The 26,973-nt window shown below is 50.0% G+C and overlaps 12 protein-coding genes across 12 annotated transcripts; 5 read left to right on the forward strand and 7 right to left on the reverse strand.

Annotated features, from left to right (window-relative positions):
* Positions 1–289: 289 nt before the first annotated feature.
* On the reverse strand, positions 290–2,558 carry VTP21DRAFT_5396 (uncharacterized protein; the record flags this gene model as incomplete). The annotated part of the gene is made up of 3 exons (XM_069395912.1): positions 290–1,311; positions 1,394–2,318; positions 2,397–2,558. 3 exons carry the CDS (start codon positions 2,556–2,558, stop codon positions 290–292), a joined length of 2,109 nt encoding a protein of 702 aa, XP_069247964.1.
* Positions 2,559–2,632: 74 nt separating this feature from the next.
* On the reverse strand, positions 2,633–3,090 carry VTP21DRAFT_5397 (uncharacterized protein; the record flags this gene model as incomplete). Its single annotated transcript, XM_069395913.1, has 2 exons — positions 2,633–2,637; positions 2,730–3,090. 2 exons carry the CDS (start codon positions 3,088–3,090, stop codon positions 2,633–2,635), a joined length of 366 nt encoding a protein of 121 aa, XP_069247965.1.
* Positions 3,091–4,079: 989 nt separating this feature from the next.
* On the reverse strand, positions 4,080–7,286 carry VTP21DRAFT_5398 (uncharacterized protein; the record flags this gene model as incomplete). Its single annotated transcript, XM_069395914.1, has 5 exons — positions 4,080–6,396; positions 6,490–6,674; positions 6,766–6,813; positions 6,902–6,983; positions 7,051–7,286. The coding sequence occupies 5 exons, from the start codon at positions 7,284–7,286 to the stop codon at positions 4,080–4,082; spliced, it is 2,868 nt and encodes a 955-aa protein (XP_069247966.1).
* Positions 7,287–7,723: 437 nt separating this feature from the next.
* VTP21DRAFT_5399 (uncharacterized protein) lies at positions 7,724–7,978 on the reverse strand (the record flags this gene model as incomplete). Its single annotated transcript, XM_069395915.1, has 1 exon — positions 7,724–7,978. One exon carries the CDS (start codon positions 7,976–7,978, stop codon positions 7,724–7,726), a length of 255 nt encoding a protein of 84 aa, XP_069247967.1.
* Positions 7,979–8,047: 69 nt separating this feature from the next.
* VTP21DRAFT_5400 (uncharacterized protein) lies at positions 8,048–9,266 on the forward strand (the record flags this gene model as incomplete). The annotated part of the gene is made up of 5 exons (XM_069395918.1): positions 8,048–8,276; positions 8,357–8,483; positions 8,544–8,781; positions 8,896–9,070; positions 9,139–9,266. 5 exons carry the CDS (start codon positions 8,048–8,050, stop codon positions 9,264–9,266), a joined length of 897 nt encoding a protein of 298 aa, XP_069247968.1.
* Positions 9,267–9,663: 397 nt separating this feature from the next.
* Positions 9,664–11,436, reverse strand: VTP21DRAFT_5401 (uncharacterized protein; the record flags this gene model as incomplete). Its single annotated transcript, XM_069395919.1, has 3 exons — positions 9,664–10,319; positions 10,388–11,017; positions 11,079–11,436. The coding sequence occupies 3 exons, from the start codon at positions 11,434–11,436 to the stop codon at positions 9,664–9,666; spliced, it is 1,644 nt and encodes a 547-aa protein (XP_069247969.1).
* Positions 11,437–11,911: 475 nt separating this feature from the next.
* On the forward strand, positions 11,912–13,350 carry VTP21DRAFT_5402 (uncharacterized protein; the record flags this gene model as incomplete). Its single annotated transcript, XM_069395920.1, has 5 exons — positions 11,912–12,154; positions 12,217–12,423; positions 12,495–12,677; positions 12,745–12,928; positions 12,989–13,350. The coding sequence occupies 5 exons, from the start codon at positions 11,912–11,914 to the stop codon at positions 13,348–13,350; spliced, it is 1,179 nt and encodes a 392-aa protein (XP_069247970.1).
* Positions 13,351–14,017: 667 nt separating this feature from the next.
* On the forward strand, positions 14,018–15,489 carry VTP21DRAFT_5403 (uncharacterized protein; the record flags this gene model as incomplete). Its single annotated transcript, XM_069395921.1, has 7 exons — positions 14,018–14,114; positions 14,182–14,292; positions 14,365–14,611; positions 14,689–14,831; positions 14,894–15,174; positions 15,242–15,301; positions 15,370–15,489. 7 exons carry the CDS (start codon positions 14,018–14,020, stop codon positions 15,487–15,489), a joined length of 1,059 nt encoding a protein of 352 aa, XP_069247971.1.
* Positions 15,490–15,912: 423 nt separating this feature from the next.
* VTP21DRAFT_5404 (uncharacterized protein) lies at positions 15,913–16,750 on the forward strand (the record flags this gene model as incomplete). The annotated part of the gene is made up of 5 exons (XM_069395922.1): positions 15,913–16,080; positions 16,161–16,205; positions 16,278–16,343; positions 16,415–16,486; positions 16,574–16,750. The coding sequence occupies 5 exons, from the start codon at positions 15,913–15,915 to the stop codon at positions 16,748–16,750; spliced, it is 528 nt and encodes a 175-aa protein (XP_069247972.1).
* A 441-nt stretch (positions 16,751–17,191) lies between these two features.
* Positions 17,192–18,915, reverse strand: VTP21DRAFT_5405 (uncharacterized protein; the record flags this gene model as incomplete). Its single annotated transcript, XM_069395923.1, has 3 exons — positions 17,192–17,426; positions 17,497–18,583; positions 18,651–18,915. The coding sequence occupies 3 exons, from the start codon at positions 18,913–18,915 to the stop codon at positions 17,192–17,194; spliced, it is 1,587 nt and encodes a 528-aa protein (XP_069247973.1).
* A 1,555-nt stretch (positions 18,916–20,470) lies between these two features.
* On the reverse strand, positions 20,471–23,441 carry VTP21DRAFT_5406 (uncharacterized protein; the record flags this gene model as incomplete). The annotated part of the gene is made up of 12 exons (XM_069395924.1): positions 20,471–20,833; positions 20,907–21,086; positions 21,173–21,389; positions 21,464–21,588; positions 21,651–21,823; positions 21,886–22,066; positions 22,140–22,234; positions 22,307–22,541; positions 22,607–22,765; positions 22,830–23,016; positions 23,080–23,236; positions 23,309–23,441. The coding sequence occupies 12 exons, from the start codon at positions 23,439–23,441 to the stop codon at positions 20,471–20,473; spliced, it is 2,205 nt and encodes a 734-aa protein (XP_069247974.1).
* Positions 23,442–24,002: 561 nt separating this feature from the next.
* On the forward strand, positions 24,003–26,934 carry VTP21DRAFT_5407 (uncharacterized protein; the record flags this gene model as incomplete). The annotated part of the gene is made up of 7 exons (XM_069395925.1): positions 24,003–24,476; positions 24,542–24,680; positions 24,744–24,946; positions 25,019–25,275; positions 25,336–25,472; positions 25,548–26,047; positions 26,119–26,934. 7 exons carry the CDS (start codon positions 24,003–24,005, stop codon positions 26,932–26,934), a joined length of 2,526 nt encoding a protein of 841 aa, XP_069247975.1.
* Between the last annotated feature and the right edge of the window lie 39 nt (positions 26,935–26,973).

Below are 26,973 nucleotides of genomic sequence, written 5' to 3' on the forward strand. Positions count from 1 at the left end.
AGAGAGAGAGAGTGAGAGAGAGAGACAAAGAACAAAAAGAAGACAAAGTGGTAACATTGCATAGACATAGTATAGGAGCACAAGTCAACTCAAAAAGAATTATATATATATATAAAGGGGGAGGGGGGGAAACAAATAGAATCCATATTTTTTCGGTATCCTTTTTTTTTCCTTTTTTTTCCTCTTTTCTGAATACACGTATATAGGTAGTAAAAAAAATGCTAGCATGAATAGGAGTATTATATAGGATGAGCGAGGAATGCACCATTCGTACACAATAAATAGGGTTTTAGAGGTAAGGATAGCCCTCCACCATCCCGTACTGCGCCATTTGCATCGCCATCATCGTCGCAAGCGCGGGGTTGTAGCCGGCGGCGCCGTTGCCCACCAGCCCTCCCCCCACGCCACCCAGACCTGCGCCCAAGCCGCCCATGCCCGCCAGCCCGACGCCCGAGCCGGCGGCTGCTAGCGCGTGCAGGCGGTCGATCCGGATCCGATCGGGGCTATCCTGCTGGATCTTGCCCTGGATGCGCTTTCCGTAGGGCGTGTTTTTGATGGCGGGCAGCAGCGGCCGAATCAGCTCGCCAAGGCGCGCGCGCTGGCTCGGGCTCGCGCAGTCGAGCGCCGTCTGCACCACATAGTTGCCGTAGGAGTCCTTCAGCAGCCCCTCCAGCCTCGGCTTGCTCCCCCCGAGCTCGTCGATCAGCACCTTGCGGGTGCCGGCGGGGGCCAGGCGGATGCACTTCTCCATGACGTTCGAGCTGAACTTCTGCATCGAGAGGCGGCACATGCTGCCGAAGAACTGGCGGATCAGGCGGTCGGTGAAGCGCGCGTCCCCCAGGTCGAGCACGTACTGCACCACGTAGTTGCCGTAGGGGTCGACCACCAGCTCGGGGGCATGGCGGATGACCTGCTGCGCCAGCTGGACCCGCTGGGCGTCGGTGGCCCGGTCGATGCAGCGCTGGAACACGCAGCACCCGTGGCGGTGGGTCGCCACCTCCACGCACTCCTGCGCCACCGCGTCGTAGATGAACTGGTTGTCCAGGGCGGACATGCGCAGGCACTTCTGGATGACGTGGTTGCCGTTGAGGTCCTTGATCAGCGGCACCACGTGGTTCCGCAGCCCGGCGATGAGGTATTGGACCTGGAGCGGATGGGAGACGTGCTCGATCAGCCGCTGGACCGCGCGGGTGCCGTGCATGTTCAGGGAGATGGGCACCAGATCCGAGCTCACCGTCTGGATCAGAGCCGTGCGCTGCTCCTCAGTGCAGTACTCGATCAGCTTCTGGCACAGATAGTTTCCGAAGGGGTCTAGCAGAGGGAGGGAGTAGGGGGAGTGAGAATGGATGCGTGGAAAAAAAAATAAGCACAAGAGAAGCGATGGAGGCTTTACCCGTCATCAGCTCGACAAAGTGCTCCTTGACCTCCCCGAAGATCATCTCCACGTGGTCGGCCACGCGCTCCTCGAGCTTCCGCTGGAGGAACCGGCAGCCGTGCTGGTCGCGGCACAGCGAGTAGATCTCGCTTTGGATGTCTTGCAGCTGGACGCCGACAAACCGCGCAGCCATCTCCGCGTCGCTTGGCTGCTTGCCGTGCTCTTTGTTGTGGTTGTTGCGCCGCCTCTCCTTCCTCTCCTTCTTGCTTAGCTCCTTTTCCTCGCGCTGCGAGAGGCTCGATGCCCTCGAAAGCGAGGGGGCCAGAGGCGACGCCGGCACCGCGGTGGGGGCCGAGGCGACGTTGGCAGTGAGGAGGGCGTTCATGGCCTGGAGCTTTCCGGCCATGGCGTAGTGTTGGTACAGGGCAACGGGGTTCATGGCTGCTAGGCGGGCCACCAATGTCTCATTGAGCAGCTGTTCCCTCTGCTGAAGTGGTGGATGCTGCGGTTGCGTTGGTTGATTTTGCGATGGATGGGGTTGAGGATGTTGCGGTTGTTGATGTGTCAATGCAAACGATGCCAAGTCCGAGGGTGAGAATCCACCTAAACCCGCCAGCGGGTCCACTGGCGGCCACTCCGGGGTCCGGGGTGTCGAGGCGGTGGCTGCGGTGGCGGCCACCAGGTCTGGGCAGCTGTCTCTTCTGCACCCGCCGTCAGGGCCCGCCGAATTCAGGTACATCGAGAACTGATGGTCATGGTGGTCGTCCTCTTCGAGGAAGGCGAGCTGCTTCTCGATTTCCCCCTCCTCAAGGTGGAGCCGGTCGAACTCCTGGTCCAGGTGGTTGGAGTTGCGGCGCGAGGAGGGGAGCGATCTAGAGGGGAACCGAGCGGAGCTGAAGGGGCCATCCATCTGCAGGGTCTCGGGGGTCATGTTTGGAGGCAGCTGCAGAGGATGGGAAGCATGGCAGCGCGTTAATCGTTCAGCCATTGTGAGAATTCGCGTCTCATCTTTTGCACTTACCATCAGGGAGACGTGCCTCGAGTCCTTCCTGCGTTCCCCCAGCCCGGCGCCTCCTCCGCCCAGGCTCTCTGGGCTAGAGGGCGCAGTGCTCAGGGGGGATGCGAAGTGCCCCTGGTGCTTCTGCTGCTGGTCAAAATAAGAGGAATAAAATGGGGAATACATTGCGTGCGGTTGCGGTTGCTGTTGCTGCTGCGACTGCGGCTGCTGGTGGGCGAGAGCCAATGCTTCAGGAATCATTATTCTGATGGGGAGGGGCGATGGGGGGGGGGGGGCAGCAAGAATGCAATTAGAATCCTGGCCACAAAGCTAACCTTATAATGGCGTCTCAAGTACCTGTACAAGGGGGGAGGAGAGGGGGGGGGGAATCAGCCCGGTGTTCCGTAGACGCGGAGGGATATAAATAGGAGTATCGGAGAAGGCTTGAAGGTATCCAATGGGAAGGCTGGGCGGCGGGGATGATGAGATTACAGAAGCCTGTGGAGGCGGCGATGGCAGTGGCAAGACCAGGGCGGAGAGCAGCAGAGAGAAGAAACGGGGGGAAAAGGCTGGGCAGAGAAGAGGGGGAAAGGGGGGAGAAGAGCAAATAGAGAGAGCCAGAACCTAGGGAAATCGCGGACTCAGGAAGAAGAAGCAAATTAAGACCACACAAGACGAGGCCAACCAAACAGCACAGGGCAGGGGGGGGAGCAAGCATTAGGCCCCGCCCTTCATAAAACTCAAATCCAGCAGCTCAGAGCCTGGCGGAAACCTAATCTCGCTCGCGTCTCGATTGATTTCCCCTCACCCCTAAGGCAAGTATGGGCGCACTGCTGATCTTCGAAGCTGTACTCCCTTGCCTCAAAACTGCAGCCTGAGAATCTCGTGAATTGCGCTTTTAAATCAACCGCATAGTTACACCCCGGCCATTCTCGCCCGCATTCTGAGAAGAAATCGCAGAAGCACCTCCATGCATCTCGTGCCGCAACCCAGCCAAGCTGCACTCTTTGCTTTCCTTCGAAATCCGCCCTCGCGGGCGCAATTAGAAGCCCAGGCAGCTGGCTCTGCTGGGCAGCCCCCCCCTCTCCTCGCCTTTTCCCTTGGGCCGGCCGAATGAACCACCGATTCCAATCTCAGTGTGGGCTGCAAAGTAAATTGCATTCGTAAAATTAACGTGTTCCCCTCTTCTCCACCCCTTATCTCCGCTCTGCCAAATGGGATTCTAGATTGCTCATTTTTGCTTTTTTTTTTCCTGGTCATCCGCAAAGCAGAAGGAATTGAAAGAGAAATAGGTTATTCTCTTGTAAATAATATCTACAGGATACAGGCAAAGAGAGAGTGAGAAGAAGAGAGAGAGAAAGAAAGAAAGAAAGAAAGAAAGAAAGAAAGAAAGAAAGAAAGATAAAGAAATAGGAATCGAGTGGCGAGGGGCAGAGCAAAGGAGTGAAGCAGGGTGGGTGGAAGGAGTGAGCATTAAGAAAAGGGGGGAGGGGGGGAAGGCGAGGGAGACAGAAAGAAAGAAAAATAAAATAAACAAACAATAATAAAAACAAAAATTGAAAAAAAAACACCCCAAGATAATAGAACAGTAGTTTAGCCAACGACGGGCATTAGAAAAAATAATATACACAAAAGTCAACTACTCCTTGGAATTGAGCTGCGGATAAAAATAGAACCACCCTCCTCTCCCCCCCCTCCTCTCTCATATTACACCAGCTGCATTTCTTGCCGCGGCAGACGGTGCTTTCCGACAAACTCTCGCAAGACGGCCTTCACCAGGGCAACCGCATCCACCGGCGGCGAGGGGAGCGTCACGGGCCAGGTGAGATTCGTCCTCGCAAGCACATCCTCGGGCGGCGTCCCCGCCCCCAGGAGCGGAGTCGTCTTCCTACCCACCTCGGCGCGCGTCTGCGGGAAATCCCGGGCAAACACGTCCTCGCCGCACAGCACCTCGCCCTCGTTCCACGCCTTCAGCGCATGGTCGAAGTAGTGCAGCGGGTGCGGGAGCTCGCGGATGATCTTGATCACGTCCCGCACGGCCTCGCGCGGCAGGGAGAGCGAGGTCGTCGTCTCCTCCGACAGCCCGCGAAAATGGTGGCGCACCCGGTACTCCCGTCGCTTCTGGCCTTCGATGAAGCGCCGGTACACGTGGAAGAGCACCACGGCCTCGAAACGGCAGATGATGCCCGTCATCCCCGGCTCGGAGCTGAGCTCCTGCCACCGCTCGCGCGTGGAGGCAAGCATGACCCGCAGCTTATCCCAGTGGTCGAACGTGGCCTGGGGCTCGGCCCGGTCCTGATAGAGGCAGGAGAGCGTCTGGGCAATCAGCGCCTCGGTCTGCTGCACCACGCGAAGCAGCTTGTTCGACTCACCCGACGCTCGATGCGAGTAGTTCTCGCCAATCGTGTTGTAATAGAGCTTCAGCCGCCGGCAGCTCGCCAGCTGGGCCGGATCGCTGGCGGGAGGCTTGGCGACGAGCACGCTCCCACCACCGCCCCCTCCTCCTCCCCGAGCACTGCCGTCGACGATGTCCGCCCCCGACGCGGAGACCGAGGGCGGCGTGAACGTCTCCTCCTTCAGGGCCGAGCCGTTGGAGCGCAGACGGCGGTATTCCTCGGGGGTCAGCCGCTTCTTGGGGGTGGATGGGTCGCGGGGCGAGAACTCGGCGTGGGCATCTCCCGAGGTGGCGCTATCGGAGGGATCCTTCCTCAAATAAGGGGGCGTCTCCTCATCCTCCTTTTCCCTCGCTCTACTGCTCTCGCCGCCTCGTCCCGCGCCATGGTCGTCTCGCCGGCGATCGCCGTCGCGTCTTCCCCTCTCCCGCCCGGGTGATTCCAGCGGCGCATATCGCTCCTCCTTCTTGCGATCCCGCTCTCGCCCATCCTCCCGGTCGGGTCGCTCGCGATGCTCGAGAGACCGCGGTGGCGAGCGCGAGTGGGATCGGCGCTTCTCCACCGATTCGGAGCGCAGGCCTTTGCCGGTAGAATAGGCACGCCTGCGTTGCTCTCGCTCCTTGTCCCTCTCCCTATCCCGCTCCTTCAGTTTGTCGCGGTCTCTCTCCCGATCCCGATCGCGCTCGCGCTCCCTCTCCCTCTTGAGGAGGGGCGAGCGGGATCTACTGCGCGGGTGTTCTCGATCGGGGGACCGTGACCGGCTTCGGAACTCCTTTCGGTCTCGTTCTCGACCGCTGCGGTATGGCATGGGGCTCCGTCGGCTGGAGCCCACGCGGCGCTCTTCATCATGGGAGCGGTCCGATTTGACCTCACGTCCGCCTCCGTCTTCAAGGATGCTTCCCTCTTCATCGCCCTCTTGGAAGGCAGACAGGGGTTTGCCGGGCCTAGCATCACGTAACCGTTCCCGGGCGGCCGTGGACATCTCTGCCCTGCGCTCCAGATCGAGCTTAGCCTCCTTTTTCCCGTTGCCACCGCGCAGGGGAGCCGTTAGCCCGCCCTCGGTCGTTTTCCTACCACCGCTGTTCTTCTCGGGGGTCTCGCCCTCGCGTTTCACCTGCACGGCATCCCCTTCCATCGCGGCCATGCTCAAACCCCTCTCTCTCCCCTGTCTCTTCACCCCCGAGGCCTTTGAGCTCTTCGCGAGACGCATCGCCAGCGGGATGTCCTCCACTTCGTCCACGGTCTGCGCCGCTTTTCGCATTTTCTTAGTCGGGCTCGTCGTCACTCTAGCGGGCCCCAGTCGCGGTGACGCGACCGAGCCCTCCGTCTTAGCACCGGCTCCGATGCTGGTGTTGCTTCCAGTTCGAGCCCGTTTGGTTGGCTTCGCGTCTTCTTCCATCATAGCGCCGTCCTCATTGTCGGTGGAGGCTCGCTTCTTCCGGAAGGCCGTCTCGGGGGGAGACCGGTCAACCCTGAGCTTAGAGGGGGAAGGAACTCTGGCAGATCTGTTTGTCGGAGGTTGGGAGGCTAGGAGGCTGGACGCAAACTTCTCGCTGCGTCGGATCTTCTCCCAGATGCTGTCCGGCACCTTGACCTTCACTTTTAGGCAAGGCTGCCTGTCTTGCTTGGATCTGCCCACACAACACAACACAAGCCATGGTTAGTTTAACGAGATCGTGGAAGCTGAGAGCAACGTTGGCAAAAAGGGGAGAAAGCTAGCCTACATTTTCAATGGCGACGCGTTTTTCGGCTTGGTGCCAACACCGTTCGCTTCCCTCGCGGCATCCCGCTGTTTTGATTTGGCCGCTGCCTCGTGCGGCGTCTGTTTCGCAAGACTGGGGTGGCCGATGGGAATAATAGGCAGACCAGGGCTCACCACAGTGGGTAAAGTTTTAATGGTGGTTATAATCTAGAAGGAGGGGAGGGGGTGCGAAAGAATGGGGGCAATGACAATGAGGCCAGTGCGCCTTTACACCATACTGTAAACAGAATCCACACACCTGCATGAGGTCATTAGCCATCTCCTGTTCCTTGCGATTATCGGCCTCCTACACCAATGCACGAATAAAAAGAAATACCCATGATCTACATTAGCTGATGCAAGCATCGGGCGGCATCCAAATGGGGCGATGTTACCTTTCGGGGCGGTTGTGAGGGCTTTTTCGGAGCGGATTGGGTGGGGTTTCTTGCCGTTGTGGACCATGATTTGTCCTTCACCCTATAGCATCACCATGCCCGAGATCAATCACCATTATTAAACCATCAAAAACAATGGGTGCACTCACTTCTCCCACGGTGCTGGAAGCATGCGCATGATGGACTCCTGCTCTTCCTGGTATACACCTCCACCAAAATTCGACGGTTGCTTCTTGGGCGCTTGGACGATGGGAGGGGGCAGATGGGTCGCAGACCGCCAGTCACCCCAGGGCTCCCAGTAATTGTGTTCGAGCAGGTCCGGGCCGAGCTCGTGGACAAGCGTGCGGATGCGCTCAAGGGGGGGACGCTTGGAAACTTCTCCCATTTTGATTAAGCAAGGGAACCGGGCTGGTAGAGTATGAAAGGATGCTGGAGGAAAGGCGGATTCACCGTGTTCGCTGGTTTTCCCTTCCCTCTACTCGGCGTTCGTTGGTTTTTCTCCAGCCAATGTCGCTATTTTTTTCTTCACCCAAAAGAAAAACACCTTTAATTACGAAATCAATTCCCAATCGTCAGCTGGGGGCGATCGAGAGCAGAAACAGGCGTGTGGATGGCGAAGGAGGAGGGCGTGAAGAAAGAGACCGCTTGTAGGTCGAAGGGTGAAGAGGGGAGAAAAATGAGAAGAGATGACAATTGGATGGAGAAGGAGAAATAGACGAAATACTTAGGCGGGCTCCAGAGTGGGGAGGGGGGGTGAAGGGACTGATTTCTTTAAGAGCGGATCTGCGATTCCGTCAGGTTGCATTCTCCTCATCCTTGAACCTAAACTCGGGCCTTAACCTCAGCGGCCTCTTCGCGCGCCTCTGTCGGCCCTCCTCCCCCGCCGGCCTCTCTGGCCCCTAAGCCGCCGGCCCGCGCCATCACTTCTAAACGCCATCCGCCCTGGCGTATCGCGGCGACTTGGCTCATTTTCACATCTGCAAGCGCCTCAGCGTGTCCTCTCTTCTCCTCACTCGGCCGGTACCTTATCGGGGATAAAAACCCAGCCACCCTTCCTCCACTGACCAGGAAATCCATAAATCGATTTCCTGCTTCGAAGAATAGCACAGCAGCACGCGTTCTTTTTTCAACAAGCATTCTCGCACCATGAAAATCACCGTCACCTCTCGCAATAAATCAAAAAACTTCCCGCTTCAGCTCGAATTCCCAGCCGATGCAACCGTCGATGACCTTGTCAAGGCCATTCACTCGAAATTTCCACGCTACACGCCTCACAGGCAGCGTTTAACCAAGGACGGCGCTCCGCTTGAGCAGGGAAAGACGCTTGCGGCTTGTGGGATCAAGGACGGGGATTCCGTTGCATTGAAAGATCTAGGTATGCCTATTCGGGCCTCCGATTGGCGCTGATTAAGCGTGTATCCTCACATTTCTCTCCTTTCGCCCAATTGTTTACAGGCCCGCAGATCGGGTGGAAGACGGTGTTTCTCGTTGAGTACTTTGGCCCTATTCTGGTACATCCCATCTTCTACTACTATGGAGAGCAAATCTACGGAAAGAAATTTGAGCACAGCCAGATGCAAACGTAGGTGTACACTACTCCACATTACTGAATTCCCTTCATTGACTCTTTTTATCTATATAGAGTCGCATTTTACCTGGTCCTCCTCCACTTCATCAAACGTGAGCTTGAAACCCTCTTTGTTCACCGCTTCTCCCACGCAACTATGCCCTTCATCAATATTTTCAAGAATTCCGCACACTATCACATCCTTTCGGGCGTGAATCTTGCCTACTGGGTCTATGGTCCTTGGGCCGCAATGGGCACTGGCCTTGGTAGCCGCTCTGAGGCATATATCTTGGCCTGCGTGGGCATTTGGGCTGTAAGTGCACTTTTTGTACTCCCCCCTTCTGTATGAATTAACTCAATGGTCTACACTCTCTTTTTCATTCTCTTTCTCTCTCTCTCTCTCTCCGGTCTCTTTCTCTGCGATTAGTGGGGTGAGATTTCCAACTTTGTCACGCATATGACTTTGCGGAATCTGCGCCCTCCCGGCACTCGTGTGCGAAAGGTGCCCTATGGCTATGGCTTTGATCTGGTTTCTTGCCCTAACTATTTCTTCGAGACCGTCGCATGGGTTGCCTATTCTTTCCTTACCCAATCATGGGCCGGTAAGTCTTGGTGAAACGACCCATTTCGTGGAAAACCGACACAATTCCTCAAACTTCCTTCTTTGTAGCTTGGCTTTTCACCATTGTGGCCGTGGGCCAGATGTACATCTGGGCCGAGAAGAAGCACCGTAACTACCGCAAGGAGTTCAAAGACTATCCCCTGCGTCGCCGAGCCATGTTCCCCTACTTGGCCTGAGCATCGATTCATAGCGGAACCCCTCTTTCCTCCGTTTTTTTTCTACCTTCACCCTTCAGAAAATAACCCTTGTCTATTATCATTTGCTTCCAATGGAGTACATAGTACTATCCGTGTTAATGAGGCTAATAAAATCAAAACATTTTATTCAATACCCAACTCTATTGTACATGTCTATGTCATTGGGGGTATTAGTGAGAGGTGACGTCTATGGCAGATTTCAACGTGAATCTATTTCAAGGCAAATTAATAATTAAATAGACAGGTACAAAGTAGGTGGCAAGAATGCAGTGGAAGCTTATTTGGGTTTGCCACCTGCCCCCTCACACCAGCGTGGTTCACATTTCTATTTACAAAATGCGATTGAATTCCCCTTGGCCTTGCCCTGTTTCTTAGCTTAAGCATCTTCGCCTTTGTGTTCACCCAATGTAGCTTTGCCCTCCGCCGACTCCTTGATTTCCGAATCCCATTCCATCATATCCCGGTCCAACACCTCCAAATCTTTTCGTGTGAACAAATGCGGTAGCATCCATCTCCTCGCAGGCACCAACAGTAGGATAAATACGGGAAAGCTTATGGCAGCAGGAGACACCGTTACATAAAATATCAACGCAATTAAAGCAATTTGGAGGGTAGTGAAGAGTAGAATGACCCGGGCTGAGACCCTTGCGAGGTACGAAGTTGGCCGCTTGCATTCGCGATCCGTGAAGATCCATTGGACGCGAAGTGCTATTGTGTTTTCCTCGAGCGATTGGAAGGCATACACCAAGAAAAGCCCGGCCAGGATGGCCCTTGGAATCAGCCGCAAGACAAAGAGAAGTGGGGGGGAGAGAGTCAAACCGATCAAAACGGACTGCAGAAGTGGCGAAATTCGATTTTCGACCACTGATTCCACGCGCTCCTCGCCAGTTAGGGGATCTCGCTCCATCCTAGATAATGCCTGGACATGCAGCGGCGCCTGAGGAATAAGACCATTAGGAGCGGGGAGGCCGATAAGGCCGGCGATTAGGGTACAGATTCCCAGGATCAAGAAGTCGTAGTGAAAAGCCGGCCCTGTATAAATATTGGAACCGGCAGATATAATAATCCAGTCTGGTCAAAATAAGCAGGAGAAATCGTACCTTTCTTCAACTTAAACTCGGGCCGCTGTGACAAAAGCGAGGAAACGTTGTGATCGAAAAAGAACAACACAGTAATGACTAGCGCCGGCAACATGGAGGCAAACACGGCCCATGTCTCCAACTCCCAAAAGGGAACCAGCCAGGGCCGCCCAGTAGTCGTGTTGAAGCTAGAGGGAGTTTCCAACCTGGAAATCTGCACGCCTGAGAGTCTGGGCAGGTAGGGAACCGCAGTAAACACGATGATTGCAGCAGCCGCCCCATAATCCGCAATGGTGCCCCGTATATTCTTGCGGAAGAGTGTCCAGCTGCGACCTCCTGCAAGCCAAATCGAAACGAGAAACGTGCCAACGCATAGCATCAGTCCTAAAAGGGCGCCTTCCATTGTCCCAGCTTCGAAATACTTGACAACTTCTTGAACGGCACGAGAGACGTATATAGCAGCTATCAGAGCTCCAAAAATTTCGCAGCTAAACTGCGTCACATACTGGAGAAAACGGCAAGCATTCAATGCGGCTAGCACGATATGGAACAACGCAGCCCAAATGCTAGACCAAGCCATAAAAGGCAGAAAGGGGATATTGAGTCGTTCGCATAGATTAAAGATGGTAGCAGAGAAAATGGCCACGGGTCCTATATACTCATAGTGTTAATGCCAACCCTGGATTTTGCAATGTATAACATCCTGAATCACCTGTCACCCCCATGATAACTAGTGGTTGGCCTGCAAAGACGGAGAAGAATACACCACCTAGTGCCGTGCTCGACAAAACTTCAATAACCCCATATTCATTATTTGTATGATCAGAGAGATCGGCGGCGAAAGTAATGGCGGGAAGGATGGAACAAAAGTACATATAGACCGATGCGGAGAGTACTTTGGAGTGTATACCATCGCGCCAGTCAGAAACGTAGAGAGGAATTCGCCGGGCAAGATCATCTCGTATACCCTTAAGGAGTCGAATGGAAGTTAGGTACCTTCGATTAGATGAATTCGCATTTTTTTCCTTTATGGATAAATCCAAAGGAGTGTCAGTACCTCTATAGTCCATTGGCGAGGTATGGATATAGAAGTGTGGTAACTAAGATTAAAAACTCGGGTCTATTCTGCCATATATCGAGAAACGGTTGTTTACCAGCTCTCGATCACCTTCCAATCCTTTGAGGTCTAAATTATGTGACTGCCGAGCAAGCTTCCCAGTTAAAATTTGTCTTCTGCACGAGTTGAACCTAAGAAACAAAACATCGAGCTAGTCTGAGCTATATCTCTGTCTAATGACGTGAAATTACAATAGGTTGGTTAAGGGGATTACATCATCAAAAGCACATGATAGAAAATCACAACTGCTCTCAATAGGGGTTGACGGCAATTAGGGGCGATCCATATCAATTCAAATCCCAAGTTTTGATCAAAATATATCAAACCGAAACATGGACCTATGTAGCGCAGCTCGTTCCAATTTTTTTTGAAACACGAAAAATTGACGCGAAAAGCTCCTATCGATGGCCGTAGATTCGCTCCAAAGTATGCTCCCAGATTCTACTCTATACACTCCTCATCCATATCTTCGTCGTCTTCTCACCCGTAACACCAAAGAGAATCTCCTTGCCATTGTCAAAGAGTGGTTTGCTCATGATCTAACCAAACCTCGGCCACCGGCGGAGGCCGAATATGACGACGATGAAGAGGAAACTACTTGGGAAGACTATGAGTTGTTGGAAAGCGAATCACGGCGGAAAATAGTGGATCGGATATATTTTCGTGACTGGGTGAGGCATACATCGTCCGAGCGACCCTTTGTCACCAGCTGAACGTGTGTTTTTTTATATAGAAAGATGGTTTATGCTATTTACAGGTCGCCCAATTGGATTTGGAATATTACCAAACACATTCAACAATACGCACTTGGAAGGCGCTAAAATTGTGTTGGCTCGGGGTAGGCGATAAAAGGGAAGGGCCAGTGCAGCGAAAGATGCACTTGAATGCAGAACAATTTCGATTGCGAATGAGCAAACTCTTAGCACCCTATTTTAAACACGTGAGTAGCATCAAAAATATCTCTTTCTTCATGCCGCTGGGACTTATCTTGTACCTCTCGATTGAAATTAGCACATTTATGTAAAACCGCATTCCCCCACCGGCACATTATGGATCCGAGTAAGCATTCACGATGGAGTCCCATTGAATCAAATTCCTCCTGCGGCTTGTGTGCTCTATCTTGTGTGGTTTGTAAATTCGGAGTATCTGCTAACAGGGACGGTCAAAACCGAATACAAAGACTATGTGTTGCAAGTAAGTTTATTTTGCGATTTTCGGTTTTCTGGACCCCCTAATCGTTCATCAAAACATATCTGCCTAGGCGCTTTTGGGCGTATTCGAATGTGACCGAGTGGACGAGTGGGATCTTAAGGGAAGAAATGTGAGCTCTCTACAGGAGCTCCTCCTCTATCGCGATTCACAAGGTGGCTTCAGCAAATACCGTCTGAATCAAGTTGACGATAATCCGCTTGTGCATTATTCTCGCAAAAAACAAAAGCTAGACGGTAAGAAATAGGTCTTAGTTTGAAGACGGGCTTGCTATTGATTGCTGCGATCCACCCTAGATGGCCCCAAATATGTGAATGACGATGAGCCCATTATGGCTGAAGACATGAGCTCGATCTCGGCACGATATTCGGAGGTGGACGATCGGTTTGGCCGCAATGAACAGCCCTCCTTGGAGCGGATCGAAATAAAACTTGCCCTCCCACTTGTCATCAAAACCGCTGAGGATAGTGTGGAAGACCTCCCCATCACCATCAAGGTCAAACTTGAGGGAACCAACGTGATGGAAGGAGTGAAACGGATGACTGCCCTAGGGATGGCAGAGGCACCGTTGCCCGATTTCTTGGGAGAGTTACACAGCCTGGCTGGGAGCTCCCTGGTCGTGGATGAGAATGGGACGCATGTCAAAGGAAGAGAGTGATTTTTTGTGTATTTTTGTATAGTTTTTTTTATAATCTTTCGGATTTTGTTGACTTTAATGGTGGGCAAAATCGTGCTTTTGCAAATTATATAATGTAATTTATCTTTTAATTTCTAACCCATTAAAGAGCCATTAAACGAAGAGCTAATCACCGTTCAACCGCAATCATGACCATGTACTCCACTCTCCACCTCATCCCCTAAACACTTTCCGCTAGGCCTTTCATCAAAGCAGCAAATGCTCCATCCGATTAGAATAAGGTAGAGGGAGACACTTGTCTCTAATTAAATAAACTAGAGGATCAGAAGTTCTAGAAAGGACGGCAATTTCTACCACAGCTCGGCTTGATCCAGAGCAAGAAATTCGAGTCACTGGCCCAGCAACATCGCCCACTGGCGGTATAAACTATATCCGCTGTGAAATAGCCGATACCGGCAAAACCTTTGTACAATTACTGCCGAGAGTGTCATCAAGCCCGTTGTCTATCACTATCCCCTTCAAGGCGAGCGCGTGGGCCAATTAACACCTTGAAGTCATTACTAATATAGTGTTGAGTCATTCAAGAGTGGTCCAATTTCATACCCAGATTTTGCCCATAACGGACCCTTAAGGAAATCGCAGTCAAATGAAGGAATGATAACTCTCCAACCTATATAAACTGGGCCGGATGGAAGAACCATCGAATTCGCCAGCTCATAACATCAACGCAAAGAAAATGCCTTTCCCAACACGTCGTATCGCCAAAGAACCGGTTTCAGCCATTGGTACCGTGCACTTTGCTCCTTGAGCCAAGATAGCTTTTCTAACTCGGCTTTTATTGTTTTTCACTAGGCCTCGGGTGTATGTCAATGTCGCCTTGCTATGGCGAAGTGAACGATTCAGAGAGTGTTGCCACTCTTCACCGCGCGTTGGATCTCGGCGTTAATTTCTGGGACACCGCTGGTAACGCTCGACATATCTGCTCCGACTGAGAATTGGCTGACTGATCGCTTTATTTATTGTCCATTTCTTAAGATATGTATGGTTTCACTGCTGGGTTTGGGCACAACGAAACGGTGGTAGCCCAAGCTCTCAAAACTCGCCGTAGCGAGGTGTTTTTGTGTACCAAGTTTGGTTTTCATTCGCCCGAGGCGATAGAAGCCACCAAGAAGAGGGTCAATGGAACGCCGGAGTATGTCAAGAAAGCTTGTCAAGCATCTCTCGAGAGATTGGGGGTGGACTATATTGATCTTTACTACCAACATCGCGTGGATCCAGACACGTAAATATAGACGTGGTTGGAAGAACCATGCATTCTCTACTCACACGCTTCATTTATTTGTCTGAACCTATGCATAGTCCCATCGAGGAGACCGTCAAGGCCATGGCCGAGCTAGTAAAGGAGGGCAAGGTCCGTTACCTGGGGCTATCCGAGTGTAGTGCCGAAACCCTTCGTCGCGCGCACAAGGTGCACCCTATTGCGGCTGTACAAGTGGAATATTGTAAGTACTATCTAAGAAGTTTGTGACCCAGACACCGCTGATATCGCCCGCTTTCTCCTTAGCTCCCTGGGAGACCTCTATCGAAACAAACGGGCTTCTTGACGCCTGTCGCGAGCTGGGCGTAACGGTTGTTGCCTACAGCCCTCTGGGTCGCGGCTTTCTCACCGGCAACATTACAGGACTCGAGCAACTTGACGATAATGATCGTCGACGAGCAGCTTATCCTCGTTTCCAAGAAGAGAACATCAAGGAGAATTTGAAGCTGGCTGAGATTATTCAGCAACTTGCGAAAAAGAAGAACTGCACCGCGGCCCAGTTGTGCATTGCTTGGGTGTTGGCTCAGGTACGCAATGCCATTTGTAGCAAAGCAAGAAGTTTAAAGGTGTTTAATTTATTCTAATCGTAACTAGGGCGAGGATATCATTCCCATTCCGGGGACAAAGAGAATTAATCGCCTCGAAGAGAATGCAGTAAGTGGATAGCAATATCTATACAATGGGAACAAATAATAGATGCTAATTGATCGTGACATGTTTAGGCCGCTGCTAACGTCACACTTTCTCAAGAGGAGCTAGCAGAGCTAAGAAGTTTGGTGAACGAGGTCGGGGTCAGTGGAACCCGTTACGCAGATGCAGATATGAAACTCCTTAATGCTTGAATTAGTTTAAACATTCAAAAATGCTTCCATTGCTCCCGTTATATTTCTTTTTTTTTTTTGTTAACTGTATTCTTGGCACAAAAGCAAATGTTGAAATTGTATCCATTCTAATAACAGCCCCTTTCCTTTACAATACTCGTATTTACTTAACCAAATCTAGAACCATCCTTCATCATTATGAAACATGTGGCGCAGCCAGCTTCGTGTCCAAAGTCTGTCCATTTTCATTGCTCTCTTTTTATTTTATTTTTTGCCTTTTGCTCTTCTTATATTCGTCTATTTTATTGGTCCAAGACGAGTGGCAAAAAGGAAGTCAACCCGCGACCGTCAAGGTACCTCCGTGAACCTCGATAAAAATCATCCTCCCGGTCCATCCTCTTACTGCATCTCCCCCTACATCTAATCATTGATGCTCATTGGGAAATGGACAAACTCAAATCCGTAAAGGCTGGAGCATTACTCCCTGTCCATGGCATAACCAATTCCAAAAAGCATACTACCACCATCGAGCCTGCCTCAACTCCGCAACATCCCCATCATTCTACATTTGCGGCTTCGGCCTCACCCGCCTATACCCATATATTAGGAGGGGTAAGGATGAATGAAAAGAGAACAGTCATTCTTTTTCGTCGCCTTGATTGTAGCATTTCATTTTCCAAAATTAAACTTAGGTACCCGTTCAACCAGTTATTTATCCACCGCAGTATTCAGCATTGGTAAAGGCGGAATTATGGTTGGAGCATTCTTCGAAGGAGTCGCTGATCCCATCTTGAAATTTTCCCTTGTAGCCTAATGTGTTTTATCCAAATCAAATGGAGGAAAACTCAGAACCCCTCTACGTAAACGCAAAGCAGGTACACCTTTGGCCTCTTGAATTTGTGTTTTCCTATTCTCTTTAATCATTCTGTAACTCAATCCCATCCAGTACCATCGCATTCTGAAACGTCGCGAAGCACGAGCAAAATTGGAGATTGAAAAGAAACTGCAGAGAAGGAAGGTCAGTACCATCAAATTTCCATTGAGCTAATCAAAATCGGCTGTTCTTATCTGTATCCACTGACCAAATGCTCTCGCTTTTGAATAGAAGTATCAGCACGAGTCAAGACACAAACACGCCATGCGGAGGCCTCGTGGTCCTGGCGGTCGCTTTCTTTCATCACAAGAGATTGCGGCCCTGCAGCAGGAGGGCAAACTTCCCAAACAAGACACGGCGGTAGCGGCCGGAGAGCCGGCCTCTATAGCAAGCAGTAATGGCACGTGAGAGAACAGGGCAGCACTTGTCAGCATGTGTGCCCATGTTGAATACATATATCAAATCCTATTTTATTATGATTCTTATTTCACCTATTCAGTGGTATATCATTGCAACTAATTCCATCGTTATTTTCTTTGGAATGAAGCGTGCTAGTCGCCATTCTGTTGTTCAGCAGTTTTAATTTTGTCAATGCGGTAATAATAAGAAAATGTATCACTTATCTCGAGGCAGCGAGGGGTCAGGTAAAAACAAAAAATGGATGCTATACAGAAAATAGAGATTTAACAGATACCGCAAATAAAAAATAGTATTAATAAAGTGCAATTATGAATGCGCTTGGATAGCATTTAGAGGAAGAATGGAATTGAAGCTGAAAGGGGGTGGGGTGGGGGGGGGGGGATATTTACATAAAACAAAAAGCTAGAGTAAAAAGAATTTTGGTTTCCTTTAAAATCCTGAGCGTTTTTTCGAGATCATGGTTGGCTTCGGGCAAACGTGGCATCGGTGCGCATGCCGGTACCAAAGGACTGAGTTGATGGTGGATTTCCGTTTTGTGTTGTGCACCGGAATCCACTCCCGACACTGGTGGCATAATCCCTCCGCTTGCTCACCATTCGCAAGACGAGTTTCGACCGGCTGTACAAAGGGCTGGCCCGACACCGACGAGATCCCATGGAAGAACCTAAAGAAATAAGAGATCAATGAAAAACCCCCACTACACACATATTTTTATCTGCATCGAGGATAATTACTGTTTATGATACCAATAAGCGCTGTTTTTCAACTGAAGCCACTTCCCCGGTTTGCAGCTCTCACAATATCCTTCCTTGAGTGGGCCGGAAAAACGGACCCATCGCGGGGTGTACATATCGCCGGGGAACCGCAAGCGTTGCTGTCGCGGGATGCTCTCCTGCTCATTCGGCGAGGGGTTATTTTTGATTCCGGTGGTTGCCGCTGATGGAGGGGGCATATCGTTTGACCCGGTTGCAGGAATCGGATGCGCGGGCCGAAGCTCGGACAAAGTAGGGGGAGGAAGAGAGGATGTTGACTGCAGCGAGCGTGGTAGCGAGTCCGAGGGATACTCGCTGGATTTGGGCCGCTTGCGACTTGAGCCAGCCGATTGAGGAGGAGGAGGAGGAGGAGGAGGAGGAGGAGGCGGATGGGGATCTGATTCGAGTGCAGGTTGTCCGGTGTATAGGCTGCGCTCGGGGGGGCGGTGCATATAGTTGTTGGTCCAAGTGCGATCCGTAGGAGCGGTGGTTATGAAATGATCAGAGTTGGTAAGAACTGGGTTGTCTGTGGGTGTAGAATGCGACGTGTAGTGTAGGGGATATGTGGAGGGCGGGTTGGTGCCCAGGCCGCCTGCATGGAACCAAGACATGTCATGCTGTGGTTTGTCGGGCTCGTAATCAGTTTTTCGCATCCCCGGTGGATCGCACCCCGTCGCTATTGGCGTGAAATTGCCTCCTCCAACGCTGGGTGCGTGCGAAGTAATGGGAGTTCCCCCCGACTCCTGTTCCGCCTTCAGGTAGGAGTGAGAGGGGGTGAAGAGTGAAGGAAAAGAGTAGCGCTGGTGCTGGGCTTGGGGAGAAGGCTGGGGTAAGACGGAAGGCGGGTGCGGTTGGAGGTGTAGGGCTGGAGCTGTTGTTGGAGTAGGCGACGATTGCGCAGGGTGACGCTGTGAGAAGTTCCAGTGCCCAAAGTCGACTGTCGAGCGACGAAACTGCTCAGCATTAACATAGTCGTTGAGCATGTATGGATGTACCTGGCCATAAGGAGATGCCACGGGCGGCTGCGGAAGGGTAGTGGACGCGGGTTCGGTCGGGAATGGATCAAAGCCTAAATTGAACGAGATAAAAATGTTGAGCCGGGATTCTTCTGAGAATTCGACGTGAAAGAGAGCTACCTTTAGACTCGGGTTCAAAACCAGCCATGGACTTGGTTGCCATTCCAGGTTCCATTGCGGCAATCAGTAAATCCAAAGAATTAGATGACACTTCATTGCTGCGTTCTGCGGGTGCCGTTGGCCCAGTGGATTGGCTGTAGCCCAGCGTCGCAGGACTTGAGAAACGTTTTTGTTGCTTGGAGACTAAGTTGGACTCAGCTGGCATTTGGGAATGGATGTGGCTCTGGAGGGAATTGGCGGGAGCCCTAGTACCAAAGGTCGACATTCGAGATATAGGTCTGAGGGGGAATGGAAAGTGAAAATCAAAGGGTTAATGGGGGTCTTCGAGACAAATTAAAGGATAAATCACAGCACACTGAATTAGCCTAATAGGGAGAGGTGTACTGGAATTTTGTGTGTGAATTATTTAATACCTTGCTTAAACAGAATTATTCCCGGCTTAGGTGGGTGGCAATAAAGAGGTCTGAGCTCGTACTACGTTTCAGAGGGAAAGGAGGTTATTAAAGGGTAGCAAAACGATCATTAAACGAGCAAAAACAATGGATCAGCGAGGTGCACAAAGATCAATGGAGCTAATGCAGTGGAGAGAAAGAACGTGAATTTCGGAAAAAGAAATGTAAGGAGAAATGAGTCATACTAGTCTCTAATAGAAACAGCAAGGGAAAAATGTGAAAAGAAAATATTTTTTTTTTTGGGTTCAGTGCTATGCCTCCGTACTGCCGCCACACACAGCATCAACTCGACGTCAAAAAGTCAGATCCACATCTGATCTAGTATGGTAGGGCTTCATATCCTTTTTAGGGAATCGAGGATTGGCCCGCTATGGAAAAGCCACTTCGGGATCCTTAGGGAGGCATCCCATCATGGGGGGTATCTGATAAACGCCCATTTGATTCACAAGAGAGATGGTGCTAGATTGCAGATGCTACTGATTGACAGGGGACTATCACGGCCAATCTCTCACCAGTACAAACTGGTATTTTCTATCTTACACTGTACTACCACTGTAAGGAGAGCCCCCTGCCGTTTACAAGGCAGCTCTATCTCGAAAAAAAAAGCAGTCGATAAATTCGATACCTCCGAATATAGAGAATCCAAAGATTATCACCGCATCTTCTAGGCAAATGCCTATTATCCTTATCCTTTTTTTTCTCGAATGACGAAATGTATCCGCAAGTATGGTGACATGTTTAAACCGCAATATGTGAACGGGAAAAGGGAGGGAGGGGGAGTGGAGATGAACAAAGCCTTCACAAGATTTAGGGAGACCTCCAATATTTATAAGGGAAAAATCTTTGTATAGCAATGCAATCGGGGGTAAAACAAGGGTCGCAACTACTAGTTGCCTTGACGACAATTAGGCTTTACAGTGGCAGGATGAACAAAAGCATCGCGCAAATCGAGAATATACTTTGTAGAATGACAAAAAACGGCATAGGCCTTCGATTCTTGCAACATGCCGAGGTACTTTATGGCCTGGGCTGATGTCAAGCAGCAAGGAAAAATTAGGACATATTTGCATAATAAACATCCTAGTGGCAGAGGAGCTAGGAGGTTGAGAGAGCGCCTGAACAATTCCGTAGAATGAGCTGAGTCTATTTGAATGCAGGTATGTACAAGTTCGTGAGCTTAATAAACTCGGCCAACAGCATAAATTGGCTGGAGGATTGCCATAGTATTCATAACTGACGATTCATGCCAGCCTTGCATAGCATAAAATGCTTAAGCAATACGCCAAAAGGCATACCTATCGGGCATCCATTGGAAGGTGACCATATGTTTATTATTATAATAAATATGATTTAATAAAAAGGGATGTTTCATTTTTTACACTTTTTAGATTTCGATTGACCCGCCGCAGCCTCCTGCATTTTACGCTTGGATTTTGAAATTTCCTCCCTTCCCTTTGATTTTATGCTGCTTTGGCTCTCTTCAGGCTCCTCTTCAGGCTCCTCTTCAGATTCTTCTTCAGACTCCTCATCGGACTCCTCATCAGACTCCTCTTCCGACTCCTCTTCCGACTCTTCATCAGATTCCTTTTCGGATTCCTTTTCGGACTCTTCTTCGGATTCCTCGTCATATTCCTCTTCAGATTTGGACTCCTCGGGCTTCTCCTTCTCATTCATCTTTGCTTCCTTTTGTGACGTTTTCTGCTTCTTCGATTTCTCTGTAGATGTGAACGCCTAGGTATTCGATATATTCATATTTTTAAAACACGGCTGCGAAAATGAAAAATAAAACTTATATATATCTCACCTCATCTTCAAAAATATCCTTGAAAAGTTCTCGCTTTCGCTCCACTCCGGTCTGTTTCTCGGCCCACTCGTCGTGCCGGCGCTTGAAATTTTCTATCTTGCAATTACGCAGCACAATCCTGCCCCACGGGGACTGGGCGATCTTCTGCTCAGAATTAACCAAATCTTTGGCAATTTTCTCCTAGATATTCCGAGAACGTGGATATTAGTATCTCGCAACGGATCTCACAAAAGCTAAAGTAGGAAGGGAGGTCAGGATCTATTCACCTTCGTCTGGAGATCAGCTGCTGCCCAAAATTTGTCCAGCACGTGGCTTGCTTCCTTGTGGATGGCCATCGCAACAAACTTGCTGGTGAAACGGTGAATAATCTTCTTCTTCGAGTGTACCTCCACAGTTGGTGATGTCATAAGGGCCTCAAGCACTCGAGCACCGGGTGCAAAGTAGGACATGGCAACGAGACGATTCTGTTCGAGGGATATAATGCTAGATGAACAGAAGAGAAATGGGTATTAAAATAAAGATGGAACAATCAGGCTGAGCAAAGGCAGTGTTCGTACCTGTCAACAAAGTATTTATTGTATTCTACCGGCCATGTCAGGACCAGCTGTACTATAAGTGAGCCTTGTATGCTAAACTTGCTGGCATGGATTTTCGCCTTTTCCTGCTCATTTTTCTTGATCGCCTAAGGGGACAACAGTGAGGATATATGTATAAAAAGGGGCAACAGCTAGCTTTTCAATTTACCTCGTAGTCGGGACAAATCATCATGAGCAAAATCAGATCCACTATATACACCCGCTCATCCTTGGACCTCACCTGGAAAGCATTCCACAGCGCATCAAGTATCTCTTTATAGCAGGCCTTGACGCGTGTGCTGCCCTCAATTAGCGCACGCACGACTCCTTGGCGATTCTTCCCTACAATGCGGTCTTCAGTATGCCAATGGAGAGACCTTTCATGAACTATTGTGCTTACTTACAGAGTAAGAATGGGAATATCTCCGTTGTCTCTGCAACCATCATTTCAAACTGGGGCACACTTCGTGCATTGACCAGTAGCTTCTGCAGCACGAAATTGGTGAGCTCGTGTTTGGAGATTTTGCGGAACCGATTGCGGAAGAACAACGTGTAGATCTTGTTGTAGACCCAGCCGGGTGCAACCTACCCGACGGCAGAATCCACGACACACATTAGGGATGGCTTAGCGATAAATCAACAAACAAATTCCAGCTACCTTGATAATGGTCTCTGCGACGTGTGTACCTGCTTCATTCTCAATCATATTTTGGAAATAATGGTTCCGCTGGGAATTCGCCTTGTCACTTTCCTCTAAATAAATAAAAGGAGAGAATGTTACCAATCACTCCGGCACTAAGGGCAATTCTTGAATTGGACGCTTACTGCCATCCGAAATCATCCCAACCAGTATACAATCCATAACGCTCTCACTCGTTTCGCTTAGCCCTCTTTCTGCCTCCAATTCCAGCAATTCTTGTATGACCCGTGCAGAATGACTATCTAGCGCCAGTAACCGCATTTCATCCGCCCCAATCGTGGCTGGAATAGTCTTGAGCCAATGAATAAGATAGTTGGTAAACTTGGGTGAGGTGAGGCGTCTTGAACTTGGCTCGTGCTTCTAAAAGCGTAGAGAATACATCAATATCAATTGGGTGGAAAACTCCGAGTTGACGTAAGAGTTACCCTTGATGTGTTGTCGTGCTTTTGTCTGAACTGAGTGCTCTTCTTACTTCTTACTGAGGATTCTTCTACACGCCTTCCAGCAAGTACATAGAGAATAACACGCAGTATATGCGAGCCATAAACATCTTTCATCAAGTCGTATATATTCGGTTGAATTTGCTGCAGGAAAATTGTGTTATGTCAGCCCCTATGGATAATGGATTGGAGACGGAGATCTACTTACCTCACACATATTAATAACTAAATCGCTGGCAGAGAGAAGCACGCCCATGTCTTCGCCCCCTTCCTCTTTATGCTCCTCTCGTGAGTCTATCTCCCCCTTGACCTCTTTTTCAACCACTTCTGCTATAAGCTCGAGTAGAGTCTGACATACGTGCGAAGCGTATGTATGTGTAAACACCTCCATAAATCTAGTCGAGAATGGGGATGAGCTTAGTATCTTGTGAAGCTGTCTATAAAAATTTTGTATTTACCTCCCGTTGAGCCGATCGAAAAACACTCGCAGCTGGAATGGGTCGGAAAGACGGAGAAGCTTTTCTAACACAACCGAGCATCTATGCTCTTTAGCAACCTCTGCTTCATCATACCGAGCGACCTCCTCAAATACGTTAGAGAAAAAGATTTCTTTTTCTAAATTACATACGTTGTCGTGTTAATAACCTCAGTATATCAAGCAGCCTAACACCCAAGAAGAGGGTATACCTTCTGCATCCTCGAAATCGACTGCGGTCATCCGCGATTCGAGCTCTGTGAAGTACTTGATAGCCTCCTCCTCAAGCATAGAGGGTGCTGGATAATGACTTTCTTTCTGCTTTCTATTCCTGTCTCTTCCCATTGTCAAATATTGGGTCTGACCGAGTAATAGCGCGAAAATAAAGGCGGTGTTAGGTATCACTCCAAATTTGTTTACTCTTTGTGACGATTGTGACTCTCTTTTCATTTTGATTTTTCTTCAACAAATTAATGTATAACTGAATCACTAAAGGCGCGCTTGAATCGGTATGAGATATGAATTGCACGGACTACATTCTATTGAGAAACGAACGAGGTGTGCATTGCTCTCAACTCAAGATCTGTGATTTATTTGTGATGTGAGAGAAAATAAGAGCACATGCAACAAGTGAAGGGGCAGAAAATAAGCAACCCAAATGAATAACATATTATTATAATATAATACGTAATTGGTGGATGTGTTACTTAGATATAAGGCATCAGCTTGATGCCCGTAGGCTCGATTAGATGAAGCACGATTTATATATTATTTAACTTTATTCAAAATCCCTTTCAAATAAGGAGGACACGGCTAATATGGGAATAAATGACACATTCTAAGCCACTCCTTCATTTAATAAATTCCACTGAACAATATTCTTGGCTTTCTTCAAACCATAAGAAAATGCCCTCAGAAGTCAGCTCTTACCGGTCCCGTTCCCGTGATCTAGATCGAGATCGGGACAGGGATAGAGAAAGAGACAGAGACCGCTACCGTCGGGACGCCCATGCTTATGAAAGGGATCGCGACAGGGATAAGCGACGAGATTATCGAGACGATGAATACCGGCGAGATAGAGATCGGCGTTCCCGTTCACCACGAGATCAGGATAGAAAGCGCAGATACAGATCAGTGGAAAGGAGATCTAGATCACCAGACAGAAAATCTGCGCGGCAAGCAGAAGATGGGCGAAAGATGGACTGGGAAAAGAATAAAGAAGAGGAGGTGGAGATGGGCGAAGTGGAGGAGAAAAGAGGCCAAAGAGAAGCATCCGAGGCGATATCTGAAGCGGATTCGGTAACACAGAAGAAGCGCGTTCCGCTTTCGGTAGAAGAGCTCCTGAAGAAACGAGAAGAAGAACAAAAGGCGGCTGAAAAAGTATTAGCATAATTTCTACAAGCAAAAACAAAATAATGAATTTGACTATTTTTTTTTCGTTATAGCCGAAGTTTTTAACAAAGGAAGAGCGTGCCAAGATAGCCCTGGAGAAGCGGGCGAAAGAAGTCGAGGAGGAACGACGTCGTCAAGAGCTTGCAAGAAAGCAGAGAGAGGAATTGGAAGAGGAAGCTATGAAATTAAATGGTGGGTTGAGTTTGGAGACAGCTGTTGTAATCTTTTTATCACTTCTAATGCCCTTTATTTTAGGACGTAGTAACCGTGATTATGACCGCAGCGATCGTTACGATCGTCATGATCGCTATGATAGAGACAGAGATCGACAGCGTGGGCGGGGGCGATATGTTGACCGCGACCGTATGGATCAAGGCAGAGAGGAGGGGGCCAACTCTTCTGCACGCACATCTGAAGATATTGCAAATCTAGATGATAGAGAGCTGCAATCCTTAAAGGCAACTATTGGCTTTCGACTATTGATGTACTTTGCGGCTCCAATACTGATTTTTTTTTTTCTCTATTCTTAGGAGCGCTATATGGGTACAGAGCGCAAAAAACGCAAGATCCGTAAAATGAACGAAAGAAAATTCGTGTTTGATTGGGATGCGGCTGAAGACACATCTTTCGACGTCAACCCACTCTATACCAACCGCCACAATGCACAATTGTTCGGCCGCGGGCATATTGCTGGGATCGACTTGAAAGAGCAAAAGCGACAACGCTCAGAGTTCTACGAAAAGCTGCTCGAGGAGAGAAGAAGTGCAGAAGAGAAGCAGCGCGCAGAGTATGTTGAATTTTCTGATAGCAATTTGAGCCTGCATTCATTGTTTTTTTTTGCATATAGGGAGTTGATAAACATAGATTTGAAGAAAGAGGCTAAATCTAAATGGGACGAACGGCATTGGACCGAGAAGCGGCTGGATGAGATGACTGAAAGAGACTGGCGTATTTTCAAAGAAGACTTCAATATTTCTACTAAAGGTGCGCTTCCGATAAATAGAGGTTGAAAACGCAAAGATTGTGCTTACTTTTTCTTTATTTTTATTCTTGATGTAGGTGGAGACATTCCCAAGCCTTTACGTTCATGGCAGGAATCTCCTCTTCCAAGTAAAATCCTGGACGTCATTTCCTCTGTTGGCTACCAAGAGCCTACCCCCATCCAGCGCCAGGCCATTCCCATTGGACTACGAAACCGCGATATCATTGGTATCGCCGAGACGGGTTCGGGTAAGACGGCATCGTTCGTCATTCCGATGCTGGTGTACATCAGCGACCTCCCCAAACTGACCGAAGAAAACATGGCCGAGGGACCCTATGCTCTGATCCTTGCTCCCACGCGTGAGTTGGCTTTGCAGATCGAGCAGGAGACGCTAAAGTTTGCGACGCCCATGGGCTTCAACTGCGTGTCCATTGTTGGTGGGCATGCAATGGAAGAGCAAGCATTCAACCTACGGAATGGCGCCGAGATTATTATCGCAACGCCCGGTCGTTTAGTCGACTGTTTGGACCGGCGAATCCTGGTGCTGAACCAGTGCACCTATGTGGTCATGGATGAGGTTCGTATTGCTTTCCTCCTGGTTTTGCCGGGGAAGGTTCAAGCTAACCTGAGCCTCTTGTTTCTCTTTAGGCCGATCGCATGATCGACATGGGCTTTGAAAACGACGTCAACTTCATCCTCGACGCGCTACCTGTTTCGAACATCAAGCCGGACACGGAGGATGCCGAGGACGCCGCCAAGATGAGCGCGAAGCTGATCGGCGGCCGCAAATTCCGGCAAACGACCATGTTTTCGGCCACCATGCCGCCCGCGGTGGAGCGCCTCGCCAAGAAGTACCTCCGCCGCCCCGCGGTGGTGACCATCGGAACGGCGGGCCAGGCGGTGGACACGGTAGAGCAGCGCGTGGAGATGCTCAGCGACCCGCACAAAAAGCAGAGCCGCCTCCTCGAGATCCTAGAAGAGGGCTTCGAGCCGCCCATCATCATCTTCGTGAACCAGATCAAGATGTGCGACACCATTGCAAAGGCCCTCAACAAGCTCGGCTATCGCACGACCACCCTGCATGGGCGCAAGTCACAGGAGCAGCGTGAGAGCTCGCTGGCGCAGCTCAAATCGGGCCAGATGGATGTGCTGGTGGCCACCGATGTGGCGGGGCGTGGTATCGACGTCAAGAACGTGTCGCTCGTCATCAATTATGACATGGCCAAGAGCATCGAGGACTACACGCACAGGATTGGCCGCACTGGTCGTGCGGGCAAGTCCGGGGTGGCCATCACCTTCCTCACCAACGAGAACTCCGAGGTCTTCTACGATCTCAAGCAAATGCTGCAGAAATCGTCCCGCTCCCATGTGCCGATCGAACTTGCCCGCCACGAGGCGGCCCAGGTTAAGCCGGGCACCATCAAGGCGAAGAAGAAGCACGAAGAGACGATTTACAATGATTAATCTCGCGTCTATTTTTTTTTTATCTTCTTTTTCTTCTAT

This window comes from Calcarisporiella thermophila (assembly GCF_041956535.1).
Source record: "Calcarisporiella thermophila strain CBS 279.70 unplaced genomic scaffold VTP21scaffold_22, whole genome shotgun sequence".
In the NCBI taxonomy this organism is placed as follows: domain Eukaryota; kingdom Fungi; phylum Calcarisporiellomycota; class Calcarisporiellomycetes; order Calcarisporiellales; family Calcarisporiellaceae; genus Calcarisporiella; species Calcarisporiella thermophila.